At 42.5% G+C, this 27,575-nt stretch overlaps 2 protein-coding genes across 2 annotated transcripts; both read right to left on the bottom strand.

Moving 5' to 3' along the window:
- Positions 1-228: 228 nt before the first annotated feature.
- On the bottom strand, positions 229-23,162 carry LOC123449701 (protein SHOOT GRAVITROPISM 6). Its single transcript, XM_045127011.1, has 51 exons — positions 23,105-23,162; positions 22,928-23,018; positions 22,775-22,829; positions 22,529-22,660; positions 21,605-21,676; positions 20,768-20,858; positions 20,590-20,685; positions 20,379-20,457; positions 20,224-20,287; positions 18,738-18,841; positions 18,542-18,647; positions 18,114-18,203; positions 17,144-17,221; positions 16,965-17,032; positions 16,790-16,889; positions 16,509-16,661; positions 16,334-16,423; positions 16,137-16,202; positions 15,910-16,008; positions 15,752-15,826; positions 15,034-15,093; positions 14,557-14,646; positions 14,213-14,334; positions 13,886-14,015; positions 13,730-13,809; positions 10,837-10,972; positions 10,239-10,320; positions 8,784-8,929; positions 8,606-8,686; positions 8,391-8,491; positions 8,010-8,245; positions 7,812-7,921; positions 7,374-7,502; positions 7,219-7,293; positions 7,004-7,137; positions 6,392-6,464; positions 6,167-6,298; positions 5,101-5,273; positions 4,872-4,994; positions 4,714-4,774; positions 4,543-4,638; positions 3,623-3,723; positions 2,734-2,839; positions 2,526-2,639; positions 2,358-2,432; positions 1,820-1,918; positions 1,625-1,696; positions 1,452-1,537; positions 1,276-1,369; positions 798-905; positions 229-712 (listed from the first exon to the last, which is right to left on the bottom strand). Exons 1-51 carry the CDS (start codon positions 23,145-23,147, stop codon positions 473-475), a joined length of 5,217 nt encoding a protein of 1,738 aa, XP_044982946.1. The 5' UTR covers positions 23,148-23,162; the 3' UTR covers positions 229-472.
- Positions 23,163-24,338: 1,176 nt separating this feature from the next.
- LOC123449700 (uncharacterized protein SYNPCC7002_A1590) lies at positions 24,339-27,168 on the bottom strand. Its single transcript, XM_045127010.1, has 6 exons — positions 26,906-27,168; positions 26,601-26,791; positions 26,439-26,484; positions 25,723-25,805; positions 25,519-25,635; positions 24,339-24,582 (listed from the first exon to the last, which is right to left on the bottom strand). The coding sequence occupies exons 1-6, from the start codon at positions 27,117-27,119 to the stop codon at positions 24,511-24,513; spliced, it is 723 nt and encodes a 240-aa protein (XP_044982945.1). The 5' UTR covers positions 27,120-27,168; the 3' UTR covers positions 24,339-24,510.
- Positions 27,169-27,575: the final 407 nt, after the last annotated feature.

The raw sequence follows: 27,575 nt of genomic DNA, 5'->3' as shown, positions 1-27,575 counted from the left end.
CGACTGATAAAGCTTAAAAATGAAACCAACTCGTGAAGCTTAAGTGCACTTGAGGCACTGAAGAATTCTGGGTAGATGACAAATCCAGATTCCACATTTCTATAGGGAATTCGTTTAGATAGACTTCAGCCCATTGTATATACATACTCTAGGAATTCATTGGTTTCTGCTTAGCTGCCGCTGGTGTTGACTAGCAAGTTAAATCCTCTTCAAAGTTCAAACACGGCATGACCGAAGGCGTGTCTTCGTTATATTACATGCTTACTGAACACAGCGAGTTCTACAAGCAATCAACGAACTGCGACAGTCTGCTGTACAATCAACACTAAAGACCTATGGACATGACTACAGAATTATCTCTCTATGCTCTATTGTTGAAGGAGGCCCAAAATGTACAGGCAGGCAGCATGAACATTAAACTCTGTACATGTACAAGAGATTTACATCCAAGAGAGAGCCGCTTCGATTACTTCTATTGTTCTCCTTGCGCACCATTTGGCTTTGCTGCAGCCTCTTCTTGAAGCTCAGGTGATGCTTTAGCGTGAGGCTCTCCATGCTGAGAACTCTGTGATGGGTCTGTTCGATCAAACCGTGAACTCAATGACTTGAGCATGTTAGACCTCTTTATCAGGAGGCCCAATGCAGAAGATGCTGCTGCTCGAACAACGGCCTCTGGTGATTGGCTCATTCTACCAACCAACATAGCGAAAACCTTTGACATGGAGTGTTAAGACTGTCAGCAGCTCCCCATGATATGCTTATAATAAAAATAAAGTGCCAAAATGGAGTGTAGATACCTGGGAGAAGTAAGGAGCAAGGAAGCGTTGATCATCCAAAAAGGATAGCATGCAACTAACCAAGCAAACTGCATTTGCTTGAATGACCGGCCAAGGTGCATCAAATGCCTAAATCAAGAAAAAGGAAGTGTCAGGATGCTACATTGATCACATTCAATAGCTTGGTCCTGCTGGTTACATGGGAAATGTGGGAGGAAAGAAACAAAATAAGACATCAAAGCTGAATACATGTCATGGGTTGCAGCTAAGAGCCTCCATGAAGATGATTACTGTTGCTGCGATCGTCGGGTTGTAATACCTGGCCGTTTAGACTACCTTATTTGTTCTAGTTTTGTGGTTTCTGTTTCCTTCACTGGTTGGCCTATTTTATTTTATTTTCTGGTGGTGTCTTTGTTGGAACTGCAAAACTCTCTCTCTCTCTCTCTCTCTTAATATATATACATGCAGCTCTCCTCCATGATCTAGAAAAGAAGGGTACCTGGATAGCAGATTCTAGGTAGCTGTCAACTCTGGCAGGAGATAGTCGACAAAGTTGTCTTGTTAAGTCCCTAATGAAGTCCTCGTAATCAGATCTGAGGGCACAACATATTAAAAAAGTCACTTCTAGATAAATGAAAACCTCAACAGAAATAGCTAGGAAGGCTCAACACAAACCGCCGATCGGATGTGAAATATTGCTTGTTGAGGAGCGAAGACAAGCCATCTACTTCCATCAAAGGCGCTAGGAGCTGGAATGTGTTCTGTTTCAAAAAAAAAAATCACAAATATCAAGATATGCAGGTTAAAGAAAATGCTTGGTAAGGGAAAACAAAGCAACGACTGCATACCCGACAGGCAAGGCGAACGCTAAGGTCATTATCATGAAGATGGAGGATCAAACGTGGAAGGGTGGCATGTGTCTGCAGCAGGCAGCAAAGAATTTGGTAGCTTGAGAAGCATAAGGAAAAAGGCCCTTACATAATAACAGCTCCCTGCTAGATGTACTGTTAAAGCAACCAGAGTGGAAGCTGGGTGTTACCTACCTGCTCAAGAAAAGCATGATGCTGTGAACCAGCACCATAGGCACTTAGAGCTCCATAAGCTGCAAAGGCATTGGACCTCATTTTTGTATTCATGGAGATCTGTAGCAGATAAAATTACAGAATAGGTCATGGCCCTAGGTTGTTTACAGTCATCATATAAAAATACAGAAACAGACCGCCTGAGTGAAAGGGAGATGGATCTGAAACTATCTCGTAAGATAACAGGGAAGCACTAAAAGAGACATAAGCAGGTTCCCCAAGTGGCACGTAAGGTGTCAAGTTTCTTTTGATCATAGAAGCAATTGCATTTTGTGCAGACATTATACTTGTTCAAGATTCCATGTGCACAATAAATTCCACATGATGTTTTTGTTATCAACCGATAGATCAAACATACGTTAACTTACAAGTTACAACTGATAGTGTGATGAGCTTAACAGATTCATAGTAAGTAGTGGCCATCATAAATTAATACAAATGCCCACATCATGCCCCTAAAATGGTAATACATGAAGGTAAGCTTGCTCCGAATGGTTACCTGGAGATTCCTTAGCCTTACTAAGAGACTTATTAAAATGGGATCCACAGCATCTTGTTCTGACGCATTAAGAACCTGAAAGCAGTGTGTCATGTTTGTATGTTCTGTAAATTAAACATATGTAGCATTTAAGGAGATCTGTATCATGTAACAAATTAAAGAACTCACGGTTAACAGGCACTGGACAGCAGTAAGTTGAACAGATTCGGTGGCATCTTCAAGTAATGCTAATATTACACCTAGGACTTGCTGGATGTAATTAAGTATGTGGCTCTCGGGTATCTGACACAGGTGGCCACACAATCTATGTTAGTCAAGTGACAAACAATATGTCACAACATGTATCCTTAGAAGTTGCTCTGTTTAGATTGATGACCTGTACAAGTCCTCGCAAGCAGAGACTCCTGACAGTCGGTGAGTCATCGGTTACATGTTGACACAATTCCTCAACCATTTGTTCAAGCAATGCAGGTTCTTTTTCACTACAGAACAAAAAAGAAATGCATTAGTTTATTGGCAAGTTGAATAGTGAAATGTACTTCTGTGAGTTGTATCCTAACCCACAAGTAAAAAATCATGAACAGATTTGCCAACAATACTACTCCCTCCGAACAAAATTAATAGTCACAGCTCTAGTACAAAGTTGAACTAGAGCTGCGACAACTAATACTAAAGTAGTACTAGAGCTGCGATAATTAATTTGAATCGGAGGGAGTACAACAAATTTACAACATACATAATGCATGAAGTATTATTTAAACGTTTTTTAGTGACGGGCATGATTTCCTTGAGAATATCTATTGACCATGTTGGATGCCTTGTTGTAAAATTGTATGCATAGTCAGGTCCTTTCCTCTTTACAAGGAAACTCAACCAGTTGGTACTTTCTCAAACTTTTGCAATTTGCACTTCGTGAACTAATGCTGTTTTATTATTTTAAAACAGACCGATATACCAGTTGGTACTGGCCTCAGCAGTGAGGACCACTAAGTGCTAACCGCTGGTGACCAGTCAAAAACTAATCCCATGGGAGATTCAACTCCAATTCTGTCTAAGCATCCATAAACTAATCATTTTGATTATGTATCCGTAGTGAGGACCACTAAGTACTAACCGCTGGTGACCAGTCAGAAACTAATCCCATGGGAGATTGAACTCCAATTCTGTCTAAGCATTCATAAACTAATCATTTTGATTCTCCCTTCGCTTTCTGGAGATACAACGAACATCTCAAGACTTATATTAAAAGGAATGATATTAATTACCTGTGGCGAACAAATTCTGATAGTGCAGCAGCAGCAGCCTCCCTTTCAGCCCTCTGATTCCTGTCGAGAGATTTGCTCAAGATAACGCATGTTGGCAGAACCTGTGGTATATTACCCAGTTATTTTGGTATAGTGGTTTCAGCACACAATGTATGCATCCAAACTATAGAACAGTGACTAAAATGTTTTTGATTCATTTAAGAAAAATCAGTTGTAATTATGACAATAAACACCCAGCTTTCAATGAAAGCTTATAAGAGTTTCAAGGACAACTTCCAAAGGCTGAAAGGAAATTAAACATGGTAGCTATTCCTAAATGGTTTTTGTAAGGAATAATACATAGAGTACACTTGCTAGAGTTTCTGGCAGGTATGACTTCAAAGGTCAAGTTGCTAATGGCATCTACTGCATAAACATAGATGGAAGAAAATGTATTTTATTTGTAGTTTTGAATATGAGGATTCAGCTACTGTCAACATATGTTCTTGTCAACAAAAAGTCACTAATATATCAACCCAGGAAGACTCAAACACACAAAACACTCTAGAAGTTACTTCTTACAGTATTATTGTTTCTTTGCAGGGTTAGAAGTTACTCCCTCCGTTCACAAATATAAGATGATTTGGATATTTCAATATGGACTGCATACAGACTGAAATTAGTGAACAAACACACTAAAAAGTGTCTATATACATCCAATTCAGGAAAAAGTTAGAACATCTTAGATTTGTGAGCGGAGTACTTCTTATTCGAACTAAAAGCTGTAGGGGAGGCGGGAAGGCCCCAACAATAACTTTGTTAAAGAAGAAAGACATATATGCAATACAGGAGCTACAAAAAGAGAGGGGGGGGGGGGGGGGGGGGTAGGGAAGCTGGTCTAGCCAGGGACTAAGAGAATCTGTAAGCTCATTAGAAGTTACCTCATTGGGCCTCTTTACTGAGGAACTGCATGCAACCTCTTGCACAAGATCAATCCACTTCTCCTTCTCAGTTTGTTCGCCATCTCGAGCTAATATCTATGAAATGGCAAAGATTTTACACAGTTAATAATTTCTATACAGTTGGCAGGCAATAGCCATTAAGCAAAGCACCTTTCCCATCTCGACATCGCCAACACATTCGCAGAATGACTGGAATGCAATTAATAACGATCTGCAGAACATGAGGTAACAACTTTCTGTTAATCATTTAACATTAGCCTTCACATTTCAAATTAAGATTTAAGAAAGCTACAGAGTCTGATTTTCACCGTAGAAGCTCATTGCGGCCTAATTCAGCAAGACCGTGAAGAGCTCCCAGCTTCAGTATCAGGGCAGAAAGAACAGAAGGGTAACTTTGCTCAACTGCTTGTTTCCCGACCTTCCCACCACCTCTGTGAAGTTTCATATTTTCAAGTACATGGGATCAGCAGATGAAAGGTGTCCAGTTGTCCACCATTAGTCAACATCAATAGTCAATCATAAAGTGGAGAACCATACCTCAGGAACGCATTGAGAGCAAACATAGTTGCTTGTAGAATACAGTCATCAGCTGATGACTCTGAATTAGTTTCCCCTTTTTCTGAATCATTTGTTGCAACAGGTTCTTTGTGAAGTATAGATAAAATATACTCCAGAAAAAGAGTAGCCAACACCTTATGCTGGGAGAAAGCCTGAAACCAGGGAAAACAATCAAATACAAAATAAGAAGAGAATCTGTAGAATTCACAAGCCAACCGCTGCATAATTGCAGTTGCTATTTAATCTGGAATTATTATCATGCAAACTAGTCCAAGTAAACTATTACTGCCAAGGCCTCTCATACAGTTTTGGTTCAAAAGTCCAAGTAAAACAATTGTGCATGTCATTACTATATTAACAAGGCAAATATAAGGAACGTAGACATGTTGTAAATCAATATCACCATAACCTTTTTATCTGATAGCAGGTGTGCCTAAATTAGAATCACAAGAAGTGTTCTTTAGAAAAGGAAAATGCATATGCACACTTACCGAACTACAACCTTTTCAACTAAATGAACAATATACAATTCGGCTCTCACCATAGTCTTTCTAGAATTTTGAGATAATATTTTATTAAATTTCTTTCCTACCACATATATGAAATATCTCAAACCAGGGCCGATATAGCACACGTTTCTTAGAAGGAATAAAGTGCAATGAATACCTATCAATCTCCTAGGAACTTGTCAATCTGAATAAAGATTCAAAAAATATAATGTGCCTTGTGAGTCCTGATTATAACGGTCTATAAAGGTATGAACAGTAGAGGTCATTAACATATAAATATACATTTTAAATAAGATCACATGATTATGCTGGACAGGATAAGAGTCTTTTACTGAATGCACATCCCATTTGTACGAAGCAACACATACGTGTGCCTATTAATATACCGTATAATACAAGTCATTAAAAACTTTCATAATACAGATGCCCAAGCCCAGCCCAAATACTAGTAACAAAATACATGTGCCTATCAATATACTGTATAACTGAGTGCAGCTAGGATACAAGTCGTGCCCAGGATCGGCCCAAATACTTACGTAAAAAACATCTTGTATAGCCCAACCGCCACGAATTCTTGTTATATCCTTTGTACAAATATCTCGCCCAGCCACAAATAGAACTTCATCAAAGACCACAATGTGATTGGTGTTTTCTGCTAAGCATGATATCTATCTAAGTCAAAGGTAAAAACTGATTGTGGGAATAATCCTTGACACGCATGTTAGTATTGAAAATTACAGCCACAAAATGATAATGGATACTGCATTCAGAACTTCTCGGCGCGAGTGCTTGTCGGTAAGGGCAACAGCTGATGACAGCAGAGATTGTGTTGTCCTGTAACATCACAAATGAGATCTTAGCAATATTCGAATAAAAAAGTAACGTAAAAAGAGGTAATGCGCCGTGCTTCCTTTTGAGAAAATCAGGCCAGTAACACTCTCCAAAGGTGTATACTCAACAACACTAGATCGGAATAGATGGTCATTGCTGGATGACAGTTGCACTCTGTTTGCTCGGGAATGACAGTATGCATTTCACTTTTTCAGAACTAACCAAACTATTCTTATGTAATATTCTTTTTAGTTGGGATTTTTCAATTATGGTGACTACTGAGGCAACTCCAGAGATTCATCTTCGCAGCCCCACCCAGGCCCAACATGACATCATCGTGTCCTGAAGTTACCATGCGATTTGCACCCTCTATATCCTCAACAGAGATGGAGGACATTTTGGTATTCAGCTATTATTGTTGTTTTCAAGCATACACGTGTAGTATCATCTACTAGCAGAGATCGTATATATCTCAACTTTTTCTTTGTTAATTACGACATTTTAGGATGCTTCTGAGCTAATTCTCACTTCTATAAACTAACCTCAGTACATCAGCTTCACGTAGATCCTTGCCTCTTCTGATAATAAATACTATAATAGCTTGAATGGAACCATCTGCTGATTGCTTTACTTTATCACATGTCGCTAATGTGCAAGAGTGTAGCAAGACAACCAACTATAGAAGTACAGAGAAAGTATGTCAATAACTATGATGACATTTTTCAGTTACAATCAAATTTCAGCTAATACTGTTTACCTCATCCTTAGATAGTAGAATACACACAGAGGAGACAACCCTATGAAATACTTCGATCTGGTCAACAGATGCATTCTACGAAAATAGAAAGATGATTTTAATAGTTGCTCATAGAAGAGGATTTAATGAATGGTAAACTAATACAGCTCACTCACCCTTCTGATGATAGAGACTATGTCCTCTAGGGAGGACAAAGCACCATATGAAGATTCTAGATCGATGTCATTAGCAGATGCCTTCTGCTTTGGAAGTGACAGTGATATATTGAAGAAAAGTGCAATGATCTGCAGCAGGAAAAGCACATCATATTGATAAATTTATGAGCTCAATTTCGGTGTATAAAGAGAACTTTTAACTATTCAGTTTTATGGCGTAGATATGTGTTATCATCTGCAAAACATGGATGTTCTGAACAGAACCATGTAACTATGTTATGCTGCACAATCCAGATCATTAGGAAACTAGTCTCTTAATTTTCTTGTGTGTGCCACACTGCAACCAGAAGGCCCAGAAAATGGGACATTGCACAGATAAAATGAGTAATGGGTTTAAGGCAGGTAAAGGAACGCAAATCGGCTACTTTCCACACAAACCTGAATCGCAACTTTCCTAACTTCATCATCTGTATCAGCACAACGAGGTAGATATGCCATTATCCTCTCTCCCAAGCTTAATGAATCTCGGTTCGGCAACACAAACGCAGCTGGTACAAAATAAAAAGAAGTCTTGACCTACTGGCAGATAACAATCATAAAATCGCAGTAGCAATCTAAGCAAAAATTTCAACATACAAGGCAAACTTGACGAGCCCCTAGGCCCTCCCTGATCAATTTGTTTTAGGCTCAAAGTTGGATAGGAGCCCATCGCACCAAATCCACCAGAACAAAGATTGCGAAACTTTATTAACACCTCATGTACAGCAACACATCCCCTTCTCCTCTGGTGTTCTGCAGATGATGAAATATATGGATCGAGTTGTCTAAGAATATGCAACAGCTGCTCTGCTCTGCTTCGACCATCTTCACCGCTGATAAAGAAAATTGTCATGACACAATAAGACAAAAGCACAAGCAAGTGGCAGAAGGAACAGAACAGAAGAAATTGAAGCATAACAGGCAAGCTTATCCGAAAAATAAGATTTACTTATTAAAAAAGTGAGCTTAAAGCATTACCTAGTTAGCAGAATGGCACCTAACAGAATAATGAGGTTTGTTATCAGGCTCTCAACAATGTTTGAGGGTTCAGTTGGCAAAGCAAAAAAACCTAAGGTTGCCTGAAAATGGAACATAAAACAACTCAAAATCGTATGTGTTATGCAAGTAACTGAAACTAAAATTGGCAAACTATTTTGTCACAGTTCTGTGACGTTCGCCACTGCAAAGCAGACCTTCATGACACGGTTTCTTGTTTCCATAGGTAGCCTTGGCTCTATTGAAACAAGAGTAGTACAAGCACTCAAAGCAACACTCTGCATATGTAAGAAGATTTACATGAACAAATCCATCAAACTCAAGCGACTAGTATATATATGATACTGAATAAGTCGTTAAAACTTGAGTTTGTACTTGTGTTTGCAGAAGCTCAATGCTGAAATCAACAAGATCATCACTTTGATCCCTTCCCATTAGAGTTAGCACATACTCCAGCAATTGATCTCTTCGTTTCAGTGGGAACGAAATTCCCATTTCAGCAGCACTAATAACAGCTCGGCCTATCATATAAGATAATTACACCCCAAAAAGCGTACAATGTAAGCTTAAACTCGGAAATTTTAACTGCTGAATTAAATACACAGAACTAATCTTCATGTTGTTAGGAAAGCAACTTATCTATATTGAAGGCCCAAGGGGCATATATATATTACACATGACTTGAGGTGTAAGGAAAGTAAACATAGACTAATAAGGACTCCTAGACTAATACTAATAGATTAATAAGGACTCCTAGACTAATACTAATACTTCCTAACACATGTTAGATGTATTCACAATATCTAGGTCAACTAAGCAGACAAAGCCTTCCTTAACTAACAGCAGACATCAAATTCTCAAACAATCATTTTCAAAAGAATCTCCTAGAATTCACAAATTAATACTTTATTTATGCTCTCACTTGAAGAAGTAACTGGAAAATAAAACAGCAAGTACAAACATAAGCAATAAACCCCAGTATAAACTGGTACGATTCAATGCAACATTCTGTTCATTCAGGTTTGATTTTGTCATAGTTCTATAGTTCGAATTCAGTTCATCTTTGGAGCCATGCATGTGTTAGACAAATTAACATTGTATAGGCGCCAGACTAATAGAAATAATCCATTTCCATTATGAATACATGCGAGTACTTGCTAAAGAGAGAGATAGTGAGATAAGAAATGGCTACAAGCCTACAACATTTCACGAGTAGCAAATGTAAAATTTGAGACATGGGTCCATCATGCGGGGAGGACGGATCCGTTTGGCACTGTAGCTCTACAGAGTATCTGAACCTGTTGTGTTCATGATGATGTCAAAACCACCTTAATTGAATCAGTGTACCAAAAGCCATTTCCGTAAGGAAACAGCTGTACTGCCAATACATTCTGCCTGGACTAGATTTTAAGCTCATTCTCAAGTCATAATTGCTTCTATTTCGTTTCAACAATATTGTGCGATGGTGTTTTAAGTACAATAATTAAGTGAAATCTGGCATTTATATGAATTATGGTAGCTCGATGAGATCTTGGCCGATTTCACCAAGGTCCGTTGGTAACCAAGATTTTTCAGAATCTGTGAAACGGCAGCTTACACAGGTTTTCCTAAAATAGATAGAACTACAAACATGATATGCATAAACGAATGCAAAACACAAAATCAGTTCTTGGGGCTAACAAGTCAACTGTTGTAAGAAAATAGCAAAGATCAATTGTGTGAAAGCAGAACACAAAGTACATTTCCAAACTGAATTCTAGGCATGTGGCTTTACCAACTGACAAGCTAACTCCAAGACATTCAGCCTTCTTTTCTTACAGAGGAAATTACCTAAAAGGTCAATTGCGGTAATGACAGCTTGCTTTGCAGTAGGATGTTGAACATGAAGGAATCTTCCAAGCATATCAGTCCCCTGAGTACAAGATTAGCAGAGTAGAGATAGGAAACCAAAATACATATCAGATTTGCTGGCCACAGACTAAGAAATCAAGAAAATATCTATTGTGATTTGATTAACGTGTCCTCGAACATAACGTGATGCAGGATCAGGAAGGTTCATCTGGTGCACCTATGTCCATTTAGGGAATGGTCAACGCTGGAAGATGTGGCAAATGGTAACATACAGGATCAGGGAAGTGCATATGGTGCACCTATGTCCACATGTGCCCATTTGGGTGTAAGTACTTGGACAATAACCCCCCCCCCACCCCACCCACACACACACAAAAATGATGGTACATGAACAATATCAGAGTAAGTGTGTGATGTACGAAATTGCGCAGGTCATGCGTTGCAGTCAGCCAAAAAGGTACGTTTAGATTACCCGAAAGTGAATTCAAGACCACAAATGCATATGTTACATTCACCAGAGCGGTCACGTTTATATAGCAGAAATAAAAACAACTCTGTTCATAAATTGGATACATACCACAAGTGCGTTGATTCTGGCTTCAATAACTGTTGATGGGGCATATCTTGCAGCATACCCATACATCAAAGCCAGAGCTGCATATGTATCATCAACATCCTCCACTTTTTCTCTAAATGAGAAAAATGAAAGGAACCTGCAGAATTCAACACCGCATATGTATTAACAGAATGGGCCAACTACATACATGGCCTGGAAACATGAACTAAGACACAAAAACAACAGCGCCATTTGATTTACTTCATACAATCCCAAATTCTCTTTCATCAAATAAATTATGGGGCCAAGCATGATAAAACGAGGAACTGGAAAAGGACTATTGTTTAAGCAAACCAAAAACAAGTACCTATCACAAATACCTGCAAATCACTATAGGTGATTAATTTAGAAGAGGAAACAAATTGGTTGCTTTGGGCACAAAACTGACCATATAGGTATACATATTGTTAAGCTTCATGCACTAGTCAACGCAGCCGAAAGTCCGAACTGATGGAAAGGGCTAGTGTAATCCACATATACTGTAACACCCCCTCACGTGTGACGCGGAAAGTCAACACGTGGACAGACTCAGATGTACTCCCTCCGTTCCTTTATATAAGGTGTATTTGTTTTTTGATAAAATTCCATAATGTAAGGTGCATTTCTTCTAATTCCTCATAATTCCGTCATTAGCACTTCAAAAAAGGGAAAGTATCTCTCCCCTGATTGCGTGCATGTCTTTTTGTAAAGAGAAAGAAGGAAAGTATCTCTCTCTTGATTGCGTGTATCTCTTACTTTCCTTCATAAATGATTTAGTTGCCACTAATTAATGATTTAGCCAAGGTTAATTTTGTCCTAACATGTGTATAATTATGTGCCTTGGTCACCGTGCCGAAAATAATACACCTTACATAAAGGAATGGAGGGAGTATTGTCTCAAGAGGCCTATACGTGGACACATAGGGGGCGGCAGCAATTTTTGAATAAACTGCAAAAGCCAGGACTTGAACACAAGATCTTAGGCCCTAATACCATGTTAAGCTTCATGCACTAGCCAACGCAACCAAAAGTTCGAACTAATAGAAAGGGCTAGTGTAATCCACATATACTGTAACACATATTAAGGCCAACTCCAGAGCACGACCCCATCCGGTACGGCCTTTTCCGTTTGGGGCAAAACGGACAAACCCCACAGCCCAGCCCGCGTCGCCATGGACGCATCTCGTCCATTTTGCGTCCGGGCCGACCCATTTCCGGCGCAAACCTGCGCCCGGTTTGGGTCCTAGCGGACAGCGAGCGGACGCGCTCGAGCCCTCCTCTCATCCGCGTCAGGGACGCATGGCAGGCGGCCACCTACCTCCCACCCGCCCGTACTTACTGCGCACGCCCGGTAGGCCCCGCCTGTCATCCACTCAAACGGGCGATCGCCGTCCTTCTTAAATGGGGAAGCCGTGGACCGACACAGCGCCCACTCCACTACCTCCTCGGGACCGACACAGCGCCCGCTCCAAACCCTAGTTTCTCCCCCTCCCTCGAGCTCTCCGGCCGTCGACAACAATGGGGTGGTGGAGCACCGGCGGCAAGGGGAAGGGGGCACACGACCACGAGCCTAGGTTCTTGTCCGGCCGCCGCCGTTCTTCTCCTCCGCGAAGGCCGGCCTGCTCCCGCAGGTATTGGGAGACAAGGACGCCGCTCCCCTGAAGCGGCGTCCACTTACCAAACAACTGGCACCTCCCGGCCGATCGGGTGCCGATCCCGCCGGTGCCAACGAGCGGTCGTGCCCGCTGCGACGAGATCCAACGCCGCCGACCCGAGGTACGCTATGGATTCCCCCTGTGGGATACATGGTTCCGCGATGAGCACGACGTGCGGCGCGCGTCCTACTTCGTCGGCGAACACGACAGCCCGCGACGGGCACGTGCAGAGTGCCCTTCGAGCCCTCCCCAGGTGCGCGGGCATACACGGGTGCGCGGCCCGACGACGACCCCGAAGAGGAGGAGGCCCGGCTCATCCAGCGTGTCATGGAAGATTCCATGAGCACGTACGATGAGCGCCAGTGGGTGGGGCTGGAGGACGCGTTGGCCCTCTCCACGGCCGGCGACGTTGCCATCCCGGAGGAGCAGCCCGTGACGGTGAAGGAGGAGGTGCAGCCAGTGGCCGCGTCCCCCCCGTAACTGGTGGGCCAGCGCTGGACGTGGTCGTGCACAGCCACGGAGATGGCCCAGGGAGTGGTCGTGCCTTGGTGCACCACGCCGCCGCGGTCACCGGAGCGCAAACCATCGCCACGCGGGTAGGTGGTGCAGACGCCTGAAGACGGCGACGGGCACGGCAGCAGCGCGGGCCGACGCATTTTATCTTTTTTTAAGTTATGTTAATTAAGGATTGTGGGTCGTGGGGCCGTTGAATTATTAATGTATAATTATTAATGTTTTACTTTATTTACATTTTTCTGGCATTTTTTTATTTTTTCCAAAAAATTTAAAATGTAATGTCTGCCCCGAACGATTTGGGGTGCGGCCGCGCGTTGGGCGCACCGGCCCGGACACGGACCGATCCGGACATGGGCAGCCCCATTGTCACCCCAGACGGACGTCCGGATGGGGTCGCGCGCTGGAGTTGGCCTAACTAAAGCATAAAAGGACACACCCAGTGCATAGAAGCTCCCATACAAGGTGGGGTATGGGGAGGGATTATAGGAACCTAGTCTTACCCCTGCTACAGTGCAATGCAGAGAGGCCAGGACCTTTTGGCACAAGTGGGGAGGACTTCACCACTGCGCCAGGCCTGCCCTCTATATATAAACTAAAGCATAATATAATTATTTCCAACTTAGCTTATGAGTTGCTATCTCAGCATGATTCACAGTGAGATTAGCAATAGAAAATAGGGTGCCACTACCAAAAAGGACAAATACCTCTGGAGAGAACTTTGCCCTGCATTTTCTAATATGTTCTTCAGCTTCTCCAAAACTGTGTCCAAATGAGAAGCTGCAACCTGCAGGTGTATTCAGTACAAAAGCTCCAAAAAGAAGTCCCAAATCAAAAAGAAATATTCATTAATTCCTACTTACCAGACCAATGCCTTGGGCAAGTCCAAGGCGATTAACAGGAATAGACATACTTGAATGTCTACACATCCAATCAATCTTTTCACGGACATAAATCCTATCATCAACCTTCTGAAGAAGCATTCCTAAACATCTGCAAATAAAATATTAAAAATCATTTCGAGTACATCAATTGCATGGCATGTTGACAGTATATTTTGTGCATACGAGCCAAACACATAAAGTCCGCCTTAATGGGAATGTATCCAGTAAAAGCATTAGCTACCGCGTGCTGGGATACGCCAATAACTACAGATCAATTGAAGGTACAGCAGAGTAACATAAACTTACCTGTGCAGCAAAGCTGAATGGCCGTCAGATGTAGCATAGAGATCATATTGTCTAGCAAAAGCATCGCCCAAGGATATGACCCACACATTATCATTCACAACATCCAAGGATTCAACTAAAAACTGGAAGACAAAGCAAAATAAGCTTTTGAGAGAAGCAAGCATGATTTGAAGGCTCGCAAAAAAAGGGTCTACAAGGTACAAACAAGCAATCAATCTTTTACCAACATCTGTTTTTCACACGACTAGTTAGCAAAAAAAATCCCACAGCAACAATAATCATCATCATTCTAGTTGCTTTATAACATGACTATAATCTTCAAACGACAGGACCAAGACACTTACATTGATTATCATGGCATCCCATATTTCCTGGTATGTGCTATCTTGCTTAAGATCTTCAGGGTCGCTGATGTAAGCTTTCATCTTAGGGACCTAGTACTTGCCAAAATATGCATTTTGTAAGCCACTTCAACAACATAACAATCTGAAATGTGACTATTAGTCCTATTGCTATTAAGTAAATCGTCACAAAAGTTACATAGCTCAGTGAATTGTACAAAGAAACCATTCAAGGGGCAGGCATCACACTAATTCAAGGCACAGCCAGGATGGGCAGCGGCCATTTCTAAAATGTGGATTAATAATCGAGAAAAACTTTGAGACTGCATAAAGATGAGTAGATAACATAACTTACTCCTAGTCCTACATAATTAGCCCTCCATTTAGAACCAAACAAATGTGAACATGATTAACTAACAAAAAACTGGAATGGGAATGGACTCTTCAACTGCTAATAATAATAGATGGAAGGGGCTATACCTCATCTTCCCAAAATAAGGAAAGGTTTCTTGGGAAAAGTTGACCCAAGTAGCACAGCACCTACAAAAACCGAAGGTAATGTGAGCATTGATGACCGCAAGTGAACAATCTTTGAGGTTTTTCTAGATTAAATACATAAAAAAAAATCAACAGAGGCCCAGAGAGTGTAGTTCTTAATCAATGCCAGCTTGAATCACTCTATATGAGGGCAAACAAAGTTAAAGACTTACAGGGCAACAGTACAGTACTTGAGTTGTAATGAAAGTAAGGAAATCAGTCACTGCAACATTACAGTACTTAAGTTGTAATGAAAATGAGGTATGAGATGCTGCGGAATAACTATATAATCCAGATACTGAATGGAAGCAAACAGTATCAGGCAGCCTATTGGTTAGGGATGATAAAAGATATCCCAGTTGACAAGAACTAGTGTGTTCCATGTATAACTAATCCATTGCAACATAAATATTATGATAATTCACCATCAAAAGATAGAACTAGAAGAACCTCACTGTGACACATGATCTCTATAAGAGGAAAAGTATTCACATGTCTCGGAAAGGTAGACAATACACAGAATAAATGGATAGACATCAATCAAATACAATAACCAACAATGAAGATTTAATTAGTTTGAAGACAATACACAGAATAAATGGATGGACATCAATCAAATACAATAACCAACAATGAAGATTTAATTAGTTTGAAGATAAACCGTCAGGATCTGGGTAGCGAGTTGCCCCCTAGCAAGTGGATTATGCAGAAGCACCAGCAAACGAGCAAACAGATCCTGCATAACCAATACAGCTATGAGAAATAAGTAGCTATCGATGAAAAAGTAAAATGTCATCTGGTATCAAGTAAACAAACTACCTCGGGACTGGGCATTTCATTTGAGGCATTAAATTCAGTATATAGTGGGTTTGCCTGCGACAATTTATGCCTGCACAATTCAGTTATGCATTTGCAGACCTGCAGATATATCTCCGTCGTGATCAGTACACAATATACTAATATTATGAACCTGATTAAAGGACCAAACTTCGGTTAAAACGTATAACAAATATAAAGGGTGTAGAAAATAACTTAAGAGCGCTCACCGTAGCTACTGCACCTGTATACTTCTTTGGGATTATCAGCTGCAAGAGAAATGGCCATAGAACAAGCTGGAAATAATAAAATGTAAAATGCATTACTCACAACATGATAAATATATTTGTTATCCCAGCTCCACAAGCTGATTTACTAATTAAATGGACACAAGGTAAAGATTAAATGGCATAAATTTCCACTTTACCTCCATTTCAGGAATGGTAATTGCTAGTAAAAGTAGACCCTTTTCACATACAGCTCTTAGTTCAGATAGACCAGCAAGACTTATTTTCATCTGATAAATGAAAATATAAGATAAATCATCCTAAGGAAATTGACATTCAGTTATTAAACTGTGCATAGTATAAAATTAGTTAAACCTCAAATCTTTTGTCCTGAAAGTACTCATTTTTCAGAGTGTTGAGATCATTTAGATCATCGTCGGTTATAGCACTATGCCGCACCAAAAACTCAACCGCGAGCTCAGCAGGATGCCCACTCAAGTAGCAATGTGAAGCCATAACAACAATTAGCTGTACATGATTGAACTGGTATTAAGACAATGAATAATTGGATGTATACCAAAAACAAAGATATCAGTATTATCTATACAGGCAAAAATAATATTGAATAAAAACTAAAAAAAGTTAATATGGAATACCTCAGCTAGTGCCATTCGAATACCCAAGCTCTGCTCCTGTGTAAGTGATTTGACTATTTCAACCAATAATGTTTGCTTAGTATGCCATGATTCCAACAACCTGTACGATAGGTTACGGGGCTAGTCACAAATAATTCCAAAGCAGAAAGGGGGGGTGAGGGGAGGGAGAGAGAACCTGGGCAATAGATGTTTTATTGTTCCAAGTGCCCCAACAATTGATGCTTCATCTTTTGACTTGCATTTCTGTAAGGCAACAACAATGGTCTATATAAGCCAATTATGTGAATATGCACAATGAAAAATTGAGTTTTTTGGAATGGGTAGGAAGTAGGAAAAGTGTAACTTCATACTTACACTCAGGAGGAACATGCACAGATCCTCGGGATATGCTAATCCAGTTACCAAGAAACAGTGCTGGAGTTCATTGTATGTCTACAAGCATGTAAATATAAGCACATGTGTGATAAAACAACTTTGCTTCAGAGATACTCCCTATGTCCCATAATGAGTATATCGGTTGTAATAACATCCTATATTATGGGACAGAGGGAGTAATAAACAACACTAGGAACTACCAGAAAAATACTTGGTATCAGAAATTCCAATATTCAGACATGGAAGCTTTGAATTTTTTGGTGAGAGATCACAGTTCATGCTCAAATGAGAATAATACAGTGCCCATATAAACTGGTGCACGTCTTGTTTTAGTGTGGCATACTGGCCTAATAAGGAATAAGAACAACAATTTTGTTAACTCAAAGTTTGCAGTAGCAGATCGTCTATATCCACTGACCCAGACTCTAGTCTTATTAACGCTAGGGACAATACTACAGAATAGATATATGTACATATGTCAAAAGAACAACTGTACAAATGTATAATCTACCAGGAATTCAAAACATATCTCTATGTGATGTTACTTTTCACACCAGTTGCTCTGTATTCACAATTTCAAAGACGGCAACATTTTCTTAGGTTCTTTCCTTAAGAGACATGTCAGCCAAGATATAAGCTTAAGCTGAACTGTCAGTAATCTGTCCAAGCATCGAAATTCTGGTTCCGCAACTGCCTATCAGGCTCCAATCTAAGGTTCGACCACACAACCATGTTATATGCTGCTACCGTAACATGCCTTTAAATCACTCTCCAGAGTCCAGTCGACTCCATGAGCGGTTCCGTCATCACTTCTATTTACCGAGTCGCAATGTGGCAGTATGGATCTGGAATGGGTGTCTCAACGCAACCAAAATGATCGTGCAGAATTAACTGGTGTCTCAACGCAACCAAAATGATCATAAATAAAAGATTTTGAGATAGGAGGCACCTTCAATCCCTTCGAAATATATGAGCGTTCATCTTTGCTGATGTTGACAGATACTAAAGGAAGAAGAGTAATTAAGACAACAGTTAGCTCCTGCAAAACAAGAAGTAACAGATTGTGAGTTATCATGCTTTGACATTACAGGTGTTAAAACAGAAATAGTGCATGCATTTATTATGTAAATGTGATGTCAATTCATATCACATAATATCCTAGAGAAGTTGCCAAATTGTCATGCTGGATTTCCTCATCGATCATGGTTCATGCAGAAAAAACATGACATGCTGCAATGAGTTGTCGGATAAATTTCACATGACGCATATTAGTTATCAATTAATCATAATTATAAATACTAATAAGAAACTTACAGAATGTCGATGTGTTAATTAATTGAATGAAAATATAATGTTTTAAGAATATTCTTAATTTACCTCAAACTCAAGTAAAGGGGGGCCACTTTCTGACAGTAATGATGCACTAAGAAGGTTATGAAGACTGTGGGCCGCGGTAAAAGCCACTTCTTGATCTTTCTTACATCTACATAGGCAGAGGTTCAAATTGAACAAAATAAATATCTGAGAGAATTTTGTGACATCTTCAGTAAATATATGAGTAATAAGAACATACAGGTCCAACATTGTTGGTATAATCCTTGGCAGAGCTGATTTTAACTGTGACCTAGTGACCAAGCCAACCATTTCTCCCAAAGCCTCCACAGAAGACAAACGGACCTGATGGAAATATTGACCACACATGGGTGCCACTTAGCAATTAATTTGATTGGAAACATAAGTGTGCTAATAAAATGATTAATATACTTACTACAAAATTTGTTTCTGTAAATCACTAAGATCCCAACATACTGTAGAAAATTTGCACTATTCTAGAAAGAGAGGAAAAGGTCCATTGTGCAAGGGACTCCAAAAAAACTTGTTGCCAATGATATAGGAGAAAATTAACTCGCAATGCTAACCATTAGATTGACAGGGAATGCACAGCAACAATCTGATATGCGCCCATGTGCACAATTTGTTGACTGTCTCACTATAGACGCCCACCCCCCACGCTAAGGTCACCCCCTGCACTCTGCGCTACTTCCGGCGACACCTAGCTCTTAGAGGGTGGGGTGAAGTAAAGTCAGGTGTGACACTTCTATGGACTTGTAAATAACTCTTTTTCCATCAATGCATCAAGACTCGTTTTTTGCGTTTTCCCAAAAGGATAATATCTCCCCAATGGAGGTTCTCACTTGATATTGTTAAGCTTCATGCACTAGCCAACACAACCAAAAGTCCGAACTGGTGGAAAGGGCTAGGCAATCCACATATACACTTCAACACCTCTTCTCACGTGTGATGCAGAAAGTCAATACGTGGATGGACTCAAAGGTATGAGTCAAGAGGCCTATACATGGACAAAGGGGGCAACAACAATTTTTTGGATAAACTGCGAAAGCCAGGACTTGAACTCAAGACCTTGGACGCTGATACCATGTTAAGCTTCATGCTCTAGCCTACGCAACCAAAAGTCCAAACTGATGGAAAGGACTAGGCAATCCACATATACTCAACAGATACATAAGCAGGTGTTACCAAACAGTCACAGCATGACTTGACATGCTGTTCTGTGTGACCATTCAATCTCAGTGCATTGTGGTGCTTACAAAACACACCATTAATAGCCCAATAGCCTTGATAATGGTGGATCCGAACATATTGAGCCATTACCGAAAATGTAAGTATGTGCATAGCAGACGGCTAAAGTGTGCTGATAATGTCAAAAGAGGTCGGGGTAGACCAAACTTGACATGGGAGGAAGTCCGTAAAGAGAGATCTGAAGGACTGGAGTATCACCAAAGAACTAGTCATGGACAGGAGTGCCTGGAAGCTTGCTATCCATGTGCCAGAACCATGAGTTGGTTGCACGATCTTATGGGTTTCACCTCTAGCCTACCCCAACATGTTTGGGACTAAAGGCTTTTCGTAGGTAACTCCCAATAACATGTACAGAAGTTATTTTCGTAGGTAACTTTTCTACTGAACACGCTCCTATCAGTTGATACACTATTACTATTGAAACCGGTGTAAATATCAACAAACAATCAACAGTGTACCTTTAGGTCACGGGATCCCGTCCATACTTTTAGAAGTAATTCAAATACTGAATTCATGAAGGACCTGACAATGGAATATTGCACAGATGGCAAACCAGCTTCCGTTACATCAAATAAAATAAACAGAAAATGATCTTTGTCAAATTGAAACTTACATGACATCATCATCGAAAGGAAGCCCTGAAGAGGCGTCTCCTATATACACCCATGCAGCCTGGCACCAACACTTAAATGCTGTAAATGGAAGGAGAACATGGTATCAATTAATTCAAAAGCAAGAACGTATCTTTTCAAAAAATTCCAGAAATATACGAGTACAAATGAGAGCATAGACTGATAATGGAAGGAAATTGCAGAAGGAAGTACCATTTGCAAAAACAGGTCGTTGGCCATCTCGTACACTTCCTAGGATAGGTAAAACGCGCAAAAGTACATCCTTCAATCGTGGAGTGAACTGCAGGGCTTCAAATAAGCAAGAACAAGTTGCGAATTCAGCAGTCCAACCAATTCAGGTGGAAATTAAAATAAGAAGAATGTGTTTAACCTTCAGCGGATGCAAAGTCTGCAAGGATCTGTAACATGGCTGGCAAAGCAGAAGTTGGTCCAGAGAAGTAAAGAAATATCTCCTCCATCATCTACAACATGTTAAGTCGATACTTGTGAAAATACTTATCATTATGACACTATAAAGAGCAATAGCAGAATGGCACAAAACAAAGAGTCAGACTGATGATAGCCGTATCGTTAAAATACAAGTTCTCCTCAGGCAGTCATCCAAGAGAGAAGTTGGTATCCAGCAATGTAGACTTTGGGAAGAGTAAATGACTTCTGACATATAAGTTTACTAAAGCTAGTGTTAACAAGAGCATTAATAGAACACTATTCCTGAATTAACATGAAACTCAGCTACCTGGGTATCTTTGGAAAATAAAGATTGGTCAAGAATTGCCAAATACAAAAGTTTGGTACTGAAACTTATACGTAACAGACTTGAGTATACACCCAAAATAATTGGTGCTACAATGCAAACTCCGAAACAAAAATTAAGTCATGCTTGCCGTTACAGAATCCTTCAATGGATTACTCTCCAAGAGAAATGATTTTTTCTTAGGAAAATTAACTCAGTAGCAACCAGCGGATGTAAAAATGCGAGAGATGGCACTGCAAAAGTGTTACATAATGGCAGTATCCACTATTGCTTTCTCAGAATATTATGAACACTTTTGGGGTTTGGCCCTTCTAGCTGCGCAGTGACCATGACCCCATTTTGTCATACCTAACAAATTCAACATTACTGAAGCAGCCTTACTCCTAGTAGTTGACATCTACAACAGGTTTATCCATGAACAGAAAGTATAATGGTTGTGCAATATAGGTATACCAAATCTGGGTCATGCGACCCAATGGCAACAAGGAGAGTAGCTGCTGCTCTTTGCCAATCAACATTAAAATCCTGTTCGCCAAAGAACAACACTTCAGATCAACCAACAGACAACCAAAGGCAGACAACAGGAAAGCTAGAAAACAAATAAAAAGCTTTAGAAAGAAACATGATGCATCCTTGTCATTGCAGCACACTAGAATAGCCTATATTGTAAATAGGTAGAATTTTTAATGTTCAAAGCCATGGCAAAAAGAGAAGAATAAACTTGTAAAACGGGCCATGATCTTGGCTGCAGAAAACCAAGGCCGTTTCTGCAAATAAATGCCTAGAGTTGAGATGTTTGGTGGATGCCAAAATTACTTGAGTTAAGAAAGCTAGCTACACCCATTACATCAATCTGAAATTAAGAACCAATATATGGTACAGAAGAACCGTAGGCGCACAAATAGAAGTGATAATAAAGTAGTGAGTACTGAAACTTGAAGAATACATAAATTAATCAAAGAATTCAGACTGTAACATACAGTTGAAGTATGCGACAACCCATTGAACGGTAATGCACAAACCACTCCAGCTTCCGAGGAGGCAGTGGGTATGCGATGGTCTAACGTGCATAGCACCTTACTCAAGCAGGGTCAGTTCATGAAACTAGTTTTAATCCAGTGTGACAGTCACAGCAGAATAGCATGCCTAGCGTGCAAACCTTCTGACATGCCTATGTATCAATGTATGGTAAGAACATTCATGTCAACTGTTAAGCGAACCCCACGAAATCCTCTCTGGCTATTTAACGGGTGGCAGAAATGAAGGCGTGCGAAGCCGCAAGACAGTGCAACCTCATTCCCAGCTCACCATTTTGTATCGAGCTGGAAGAAGAAGAAGAAAAAGACGAGGTCACGGACTGAAAGCGTGCAATAATACCTTCGAGCTGACAATCTCGGCGGTGGCAATCTTGGCGATCTTCCGGAGGAACTCGCGCTCGGCATCCCGGCGGTCGAGAGCCCTGACGGCGGAGGCCATGACGAGGAAAACCCCGGCCATGTTGCCGAAGCGCTGCGGCGGTCCACATCAACCAGGAGCAAGTTCACGCCCAAAACCAAAGGGAAACGGAAAGCGCGCGCCCAAAAACGGAGAGGGTATTCGGCGCGGAGGGGTGGAGGAGCTTACCCGGTGGCCGCCCCGGGAGACGGTGGCGCAGCAGTCGAGGACGAGCAGCGGGTTCCTGCACCCCGCAACAAGCAAAGGATCATTCATTCGGACGTACGGCGCAGCAGGCTGCGCGCGCTGGGAGGGGATGGGAGGGGATGGAGCGATCCTTACAGCGGCGCGATCTCGCGGAGCGCGGCGAGGGCGGAGTCGCGGGCGCGCGGGGAGTCGTCGGCGAGGGAGGCGACGAGGACCTGCACGGCCTCTGCGAAATGGGGAGGCGGGGCAGCGGGTCAGGGAGAGGGCGCTGCGGAGTCCGGGACGGGGCGGGGGAGGAGGGCGTGGGCTCACCGAGCGCGGCCGCCGACGCCGCGGCCGAGGAGGAGGAAGCCATGGAGGAGCCGGAAGAGATCCGCGCCGCGGCGCGGAGGGCGGGGAGGAGGCGGGGCGAGGCGGGCTGGACAGCTCAGAGGGGTTCGAGTCCGGGGTGGCGTGACACGATGGGTGGTGAGGTCAGTCCATCCGGGTGCCGCCGAAGGGGGCCGAGGGAAGGAAGGAAGCTGACAAGGGGAAGCGGAGGGATTGAACCACAGTTGGATTTGGATGGGGGCTTTGATCTCGATCTCGACCCATCGGCAACGGAACGTGCCGCTCTATCCGTCCGTCCGTCGTTACACGGCCGTCTTCTTCCCGTCTGCCGCTCTGGCCCTCAGCAGTTTGCGGAGGGCTTCGGGCCTCTGTTTCTCTCATGAATCTTCGCCCTACGGCGGCTACGCCAAAATTCACCGTCTCCATCATGTAACTTTGAGATGACAGATTTATCTACTACGTACTGTACTGCTCTCCTTTTCATCATAATACAAGACGATTTTACAAGCTAATTTCAGGTAACTTTGAAATTCGGGCGGGCGTGAGTCGCTGACGAGTGTGCCAAGTTAGGCGCACATAGTTTATCACTAAGACGAGCCTGTTCTGCTGGTTCTTTCTTTCTTTTTTGCTTCCAACGTCAGCAAATAGTTTAGCTTATCTTCCATATAGTATTACATAATTTGGGCGATTAAGGCCAAAATAATGTGGTGTCTGATCATTCATTCCTTGCACTGAACTGCCCACCTGCTGGTCATCGGGTGCACATCGGCTGGCCAAGTGCCAACCAACCAACCAAGTCTGAACCTGAAACTTGCAACCAGATAGCCCATCTGACATCTCCTCCAGCATGAAATGTAAGCACTGTGAAAACCGGTCCAGAGGCACGCACGTACTATTGCTGCCTAAATCACAACCCCACACCGCTCTGTGCTTGCATCGACACATTTGGCATGGCCACACTCTAACCGCTGCTGGCAGTGGCTCCATGCCAAGTTGCTCTTGCAATTACTGAAGACCTAGTTATCACCATACATATGGTGAAAGGCTGGTCAGGTGCTCATGATCTTAAAACAAGTTACAGCAAGGCGCTGCCGCCAAAAGTGCGTCTGGTAGCAACAAGCGGTGCCAATAAGAGAAAGACACGCACAACAAAGAAGCGTTTGGATCACAAGTTGTGTGCATCACAATGGTGCGGAGGCTAGGGGTTTGAACCTCCTTTTAAACGAAGAAAAAACGCATGGATCGACCAAATGACTGTGGGATGACAATATACAACCACGAGAGTTTCCAAGGACAGACTATCATGAGGAAGTGGATCATGTGCGAGCACATTAACTAGATCAAACAAGAAAACACTATCATTACGCCTATGAATATACGGGTCAGCTTCATATTTCGCCGGTGCCAAGCGGTTTCCGTGAAGAATCGCCCGAAGCCCAAGCTTGGTAGTCCTTATCAAGCTGAAAGCAACAAGAACAAAAATCAGCAGATAATGTTGGGCCAAGTATCAACACAAATACAGCAAGTGTTGCAGGCAACAAATGGTTCGACTCGAGACACTTCCAGCTGGCCTTAATCAACATAATCTAATCCATATATGAGCTTTTGGGGCGGTCATCTAGTTTAAACATGAGAAATGATGATTGAACAGGGCCTGAGTGAAGTAAAACTGGACCATACTTGATATCCATGAATTTGGCAGAAACGAAATGCGATAACAGTGGCCACGCTGGTGATTTCATCAAGAAACGAGCGTTGATAAGTGATAGCCAACAAGCATGTGGATGCCTGCTCAATGGTGACTAACCAACCTAATGTTCTGCCCTTGTATGCAGCACCCAGCCGGGGCATTTCTTGGTGCGCGGTAGGAGCATCAATCATCAATGCCGTGCTCCAAGTTAGTTGGCACAAGCTAGAACATTACTGTTATTTAATGCTGCGGTAAGGCACGCTGTATCGCCAAGGTGTGGGCATGAATCCTTGTATTTTTTTTCTTTATATATATGCAAGTGTGCGCAAGTATTCTGTGTGCTCTTGAAATAAAACTAATCAAAATAGATCTACATATACAAGTACAAGGATCAGTTTGAGTCAATGGACCAATGGCTCATTTCACTCTAATGAAATGAAGGAGACTTTGATTTCCAGAAAACAATCTTCTGAACTTGATACACCATTACTTTGTTACTTGCATAGAAGTAGAACGACATATTCTTGAGCTTACTCTATCACAAAATTATATGAGGTTGTAATGGGGGGAAATGAGTCAGTACATTGAAGACTTTTTCTCTTCAAACACAGTGCATTGAAGAAATTAAAAATGCAGGCTGAAGTGATAAAAAATGGACTAAAAAAAAGGCTGCCATAGGGAAAAGGCAAAGCACTATGTTACTGACCTGCTTCAGAAATCGTGGAAGCATGACTCGGAGTAACTGCTCAAGCACTTGCCTGCCACTTGATTCAATAGCTTCAACTGGTAGTGCTTGAAACGGAAAGGGAATGTCAATTGCAACCTGAAAATTATCATACAAATATGGTTCAGCCCAAGAACTTTCAGTGATGCTTGGGTGAAGTCAGCTGAGAGACAGAGACTGAATTACCTCGATTGTAGCATCCGATGTAAGCTGTTGAAGCGTCGAGTCATCTGAATTGTTGTTGCAGAAAACCCTATTCACCATGGAAGCTGCATCCGACAGAAAATCATCTCAATGATTTTCGGGAACAACAATTAAATATTCAATTTACGAAATGCAAAATACAACTACACAATCACACGTATTAAGCTGACATAGAGTGGATCATGCAACCCCAATGTGCCATTGAGTCTGACAAAAGAATGTCCCTCTAATTATTTTTACTGTATGGATTGTGCATACAAACTATTGAGTCTCCTTTTTTGGATGTATTCAGTTAGATAAGTGCAAAGAGCAAACAACACAAGAAAAACAGTGATCACGGCAACTGAAAATGAACAGTGACAAGCACAGAAAACGAAAATGTTGTATGCATCATTCTGATTCATGCGGGCTTCTTTTTTGTCACCCCTTTGTAGTTTACTCGTCCAGTAAAATGCAATGATATTTCACAATCCACACGATAAGCGTAAACCATGCTGTCTGGCATCCGAATCAACTGAATTCCAATGCTTCTTTGAGGAATTGATCTCATCACCGTGATCTAAAATTACATGCAGTGCCATTGAGACAGTAACGGAATTAGTATCAGGCAGCTCCAGCCTAGCAGGCTAGGCAATCTGTCAGGTATCTGGTCCAGCAACGGAAAGACGATACAAACATGAAGAGGCAGACAACCTCACCGGAGAATTTGTCATTCTGCGCCTCCACAAGGGGCGACCCCTCCAGCTGCACAACCGAAACATTTTTCAGCGTTTGCTAGGTTGCAGACACGAGACACATCATCCGCCATTAATTGGTGGAGAAGTGAGTAGCTAGTTACTGCAGGGGTGCCTGATGCTTGCCTTGCAGGAGAGGAGGCGGATGCAGCAGCCGTTGGGCTCCTCGTCGACGCGGACGAGGAGGACGGGGCAGACCTCGAGCGCGAAGAAGCGGAAGCGGTAGACGTAGCATCGGAAGGTGGACTCGTCGACGCGCTCGATGCGCTCCGCGTCCAGCACCGAGTACTGGCTCGCCGGCAGGCCCATGTACTCCGCTGCATGCATACATATGCAGACAGACAGATAGACAGACAGTAACGTGTCAGGACTCAGGAGATCGCTGGGGGGAGGTGAGGTGGGGTGAGGTCGGGGGTGAGGGTGGGCGTTACCGAGGGGGCGGGCGAGCTGCTGGACGGAGGTGGACTCGGAGCGGCGGGCGACGAAGCGCGCCTTGGGAGCGGACGACACGGTCGAGGGGGAGGAGGAGGACGAGGAGGAAGAGGAGGAGGCGCAGACGACGACGGCGGCGCGGGAGCGGCGGAAGGCGGCGGCGGCGGCGGGCACGGGCGGCGGGGAGCGGAGGGACGCTGCCATTGGGGGCATCGGCCGGCTGCTTCCACGCGGGCCTCGCCGCTTTCAGCTCGTGTGTGGTGGGGGGAGCGGCGGGGAATTTAGTGTTGGATGGATCTTTCCTCGCTCTCATTTGGACGGATAAGATGCAGTCGGGGATGGGTAGGGGTCCGGGTCGGGTCGGCCCTACCGTCGGGTGGGCCAGGAGAGGAATCTCGACTGCTGGAACGTGGGGCCGTGGGAACTGTGACCATCGTTTTCTTCTTCTTCTTCTTTTTTCTTCGCTGATGACTGATGAAGTGGAGATTGGCTGTCATCTTTTTCTTCGGGCGCGTACGTGCCTCCTGTGTCCACATACGGTGCTGCCCGACTCCGAGGTGCTCGGCTCGAGGAAGCTCGGAGCCTCACGCACCCGGCCACGGCCAGGCCTTGCTTCGCCGTCTCTACTTCCTGTCTAAATCACACTATTATCTGATTATTATCCCGAAA

This window comes from Hordeum vulgare, chromosome 4H, assembly GCF_904849725.1.
Source record: "Hordeum vulgare subsp. vulgare chromosome 4H, MorexV3_pseudomolecules_assembly, whole genome shotgun sequence".
Classification (NCBI taxonomy): Eukaryota; Viridiplantae; Streptophyta; class Magnoliopsida; order Poales; family Poaceae; genus Hordeum; species Hordeum vulgare.
The sequence above is the reverse complement of the archived record's forward strand: the minus strand, read 5'-3'. Positions and strand labels throughout refer to the sequence as shown.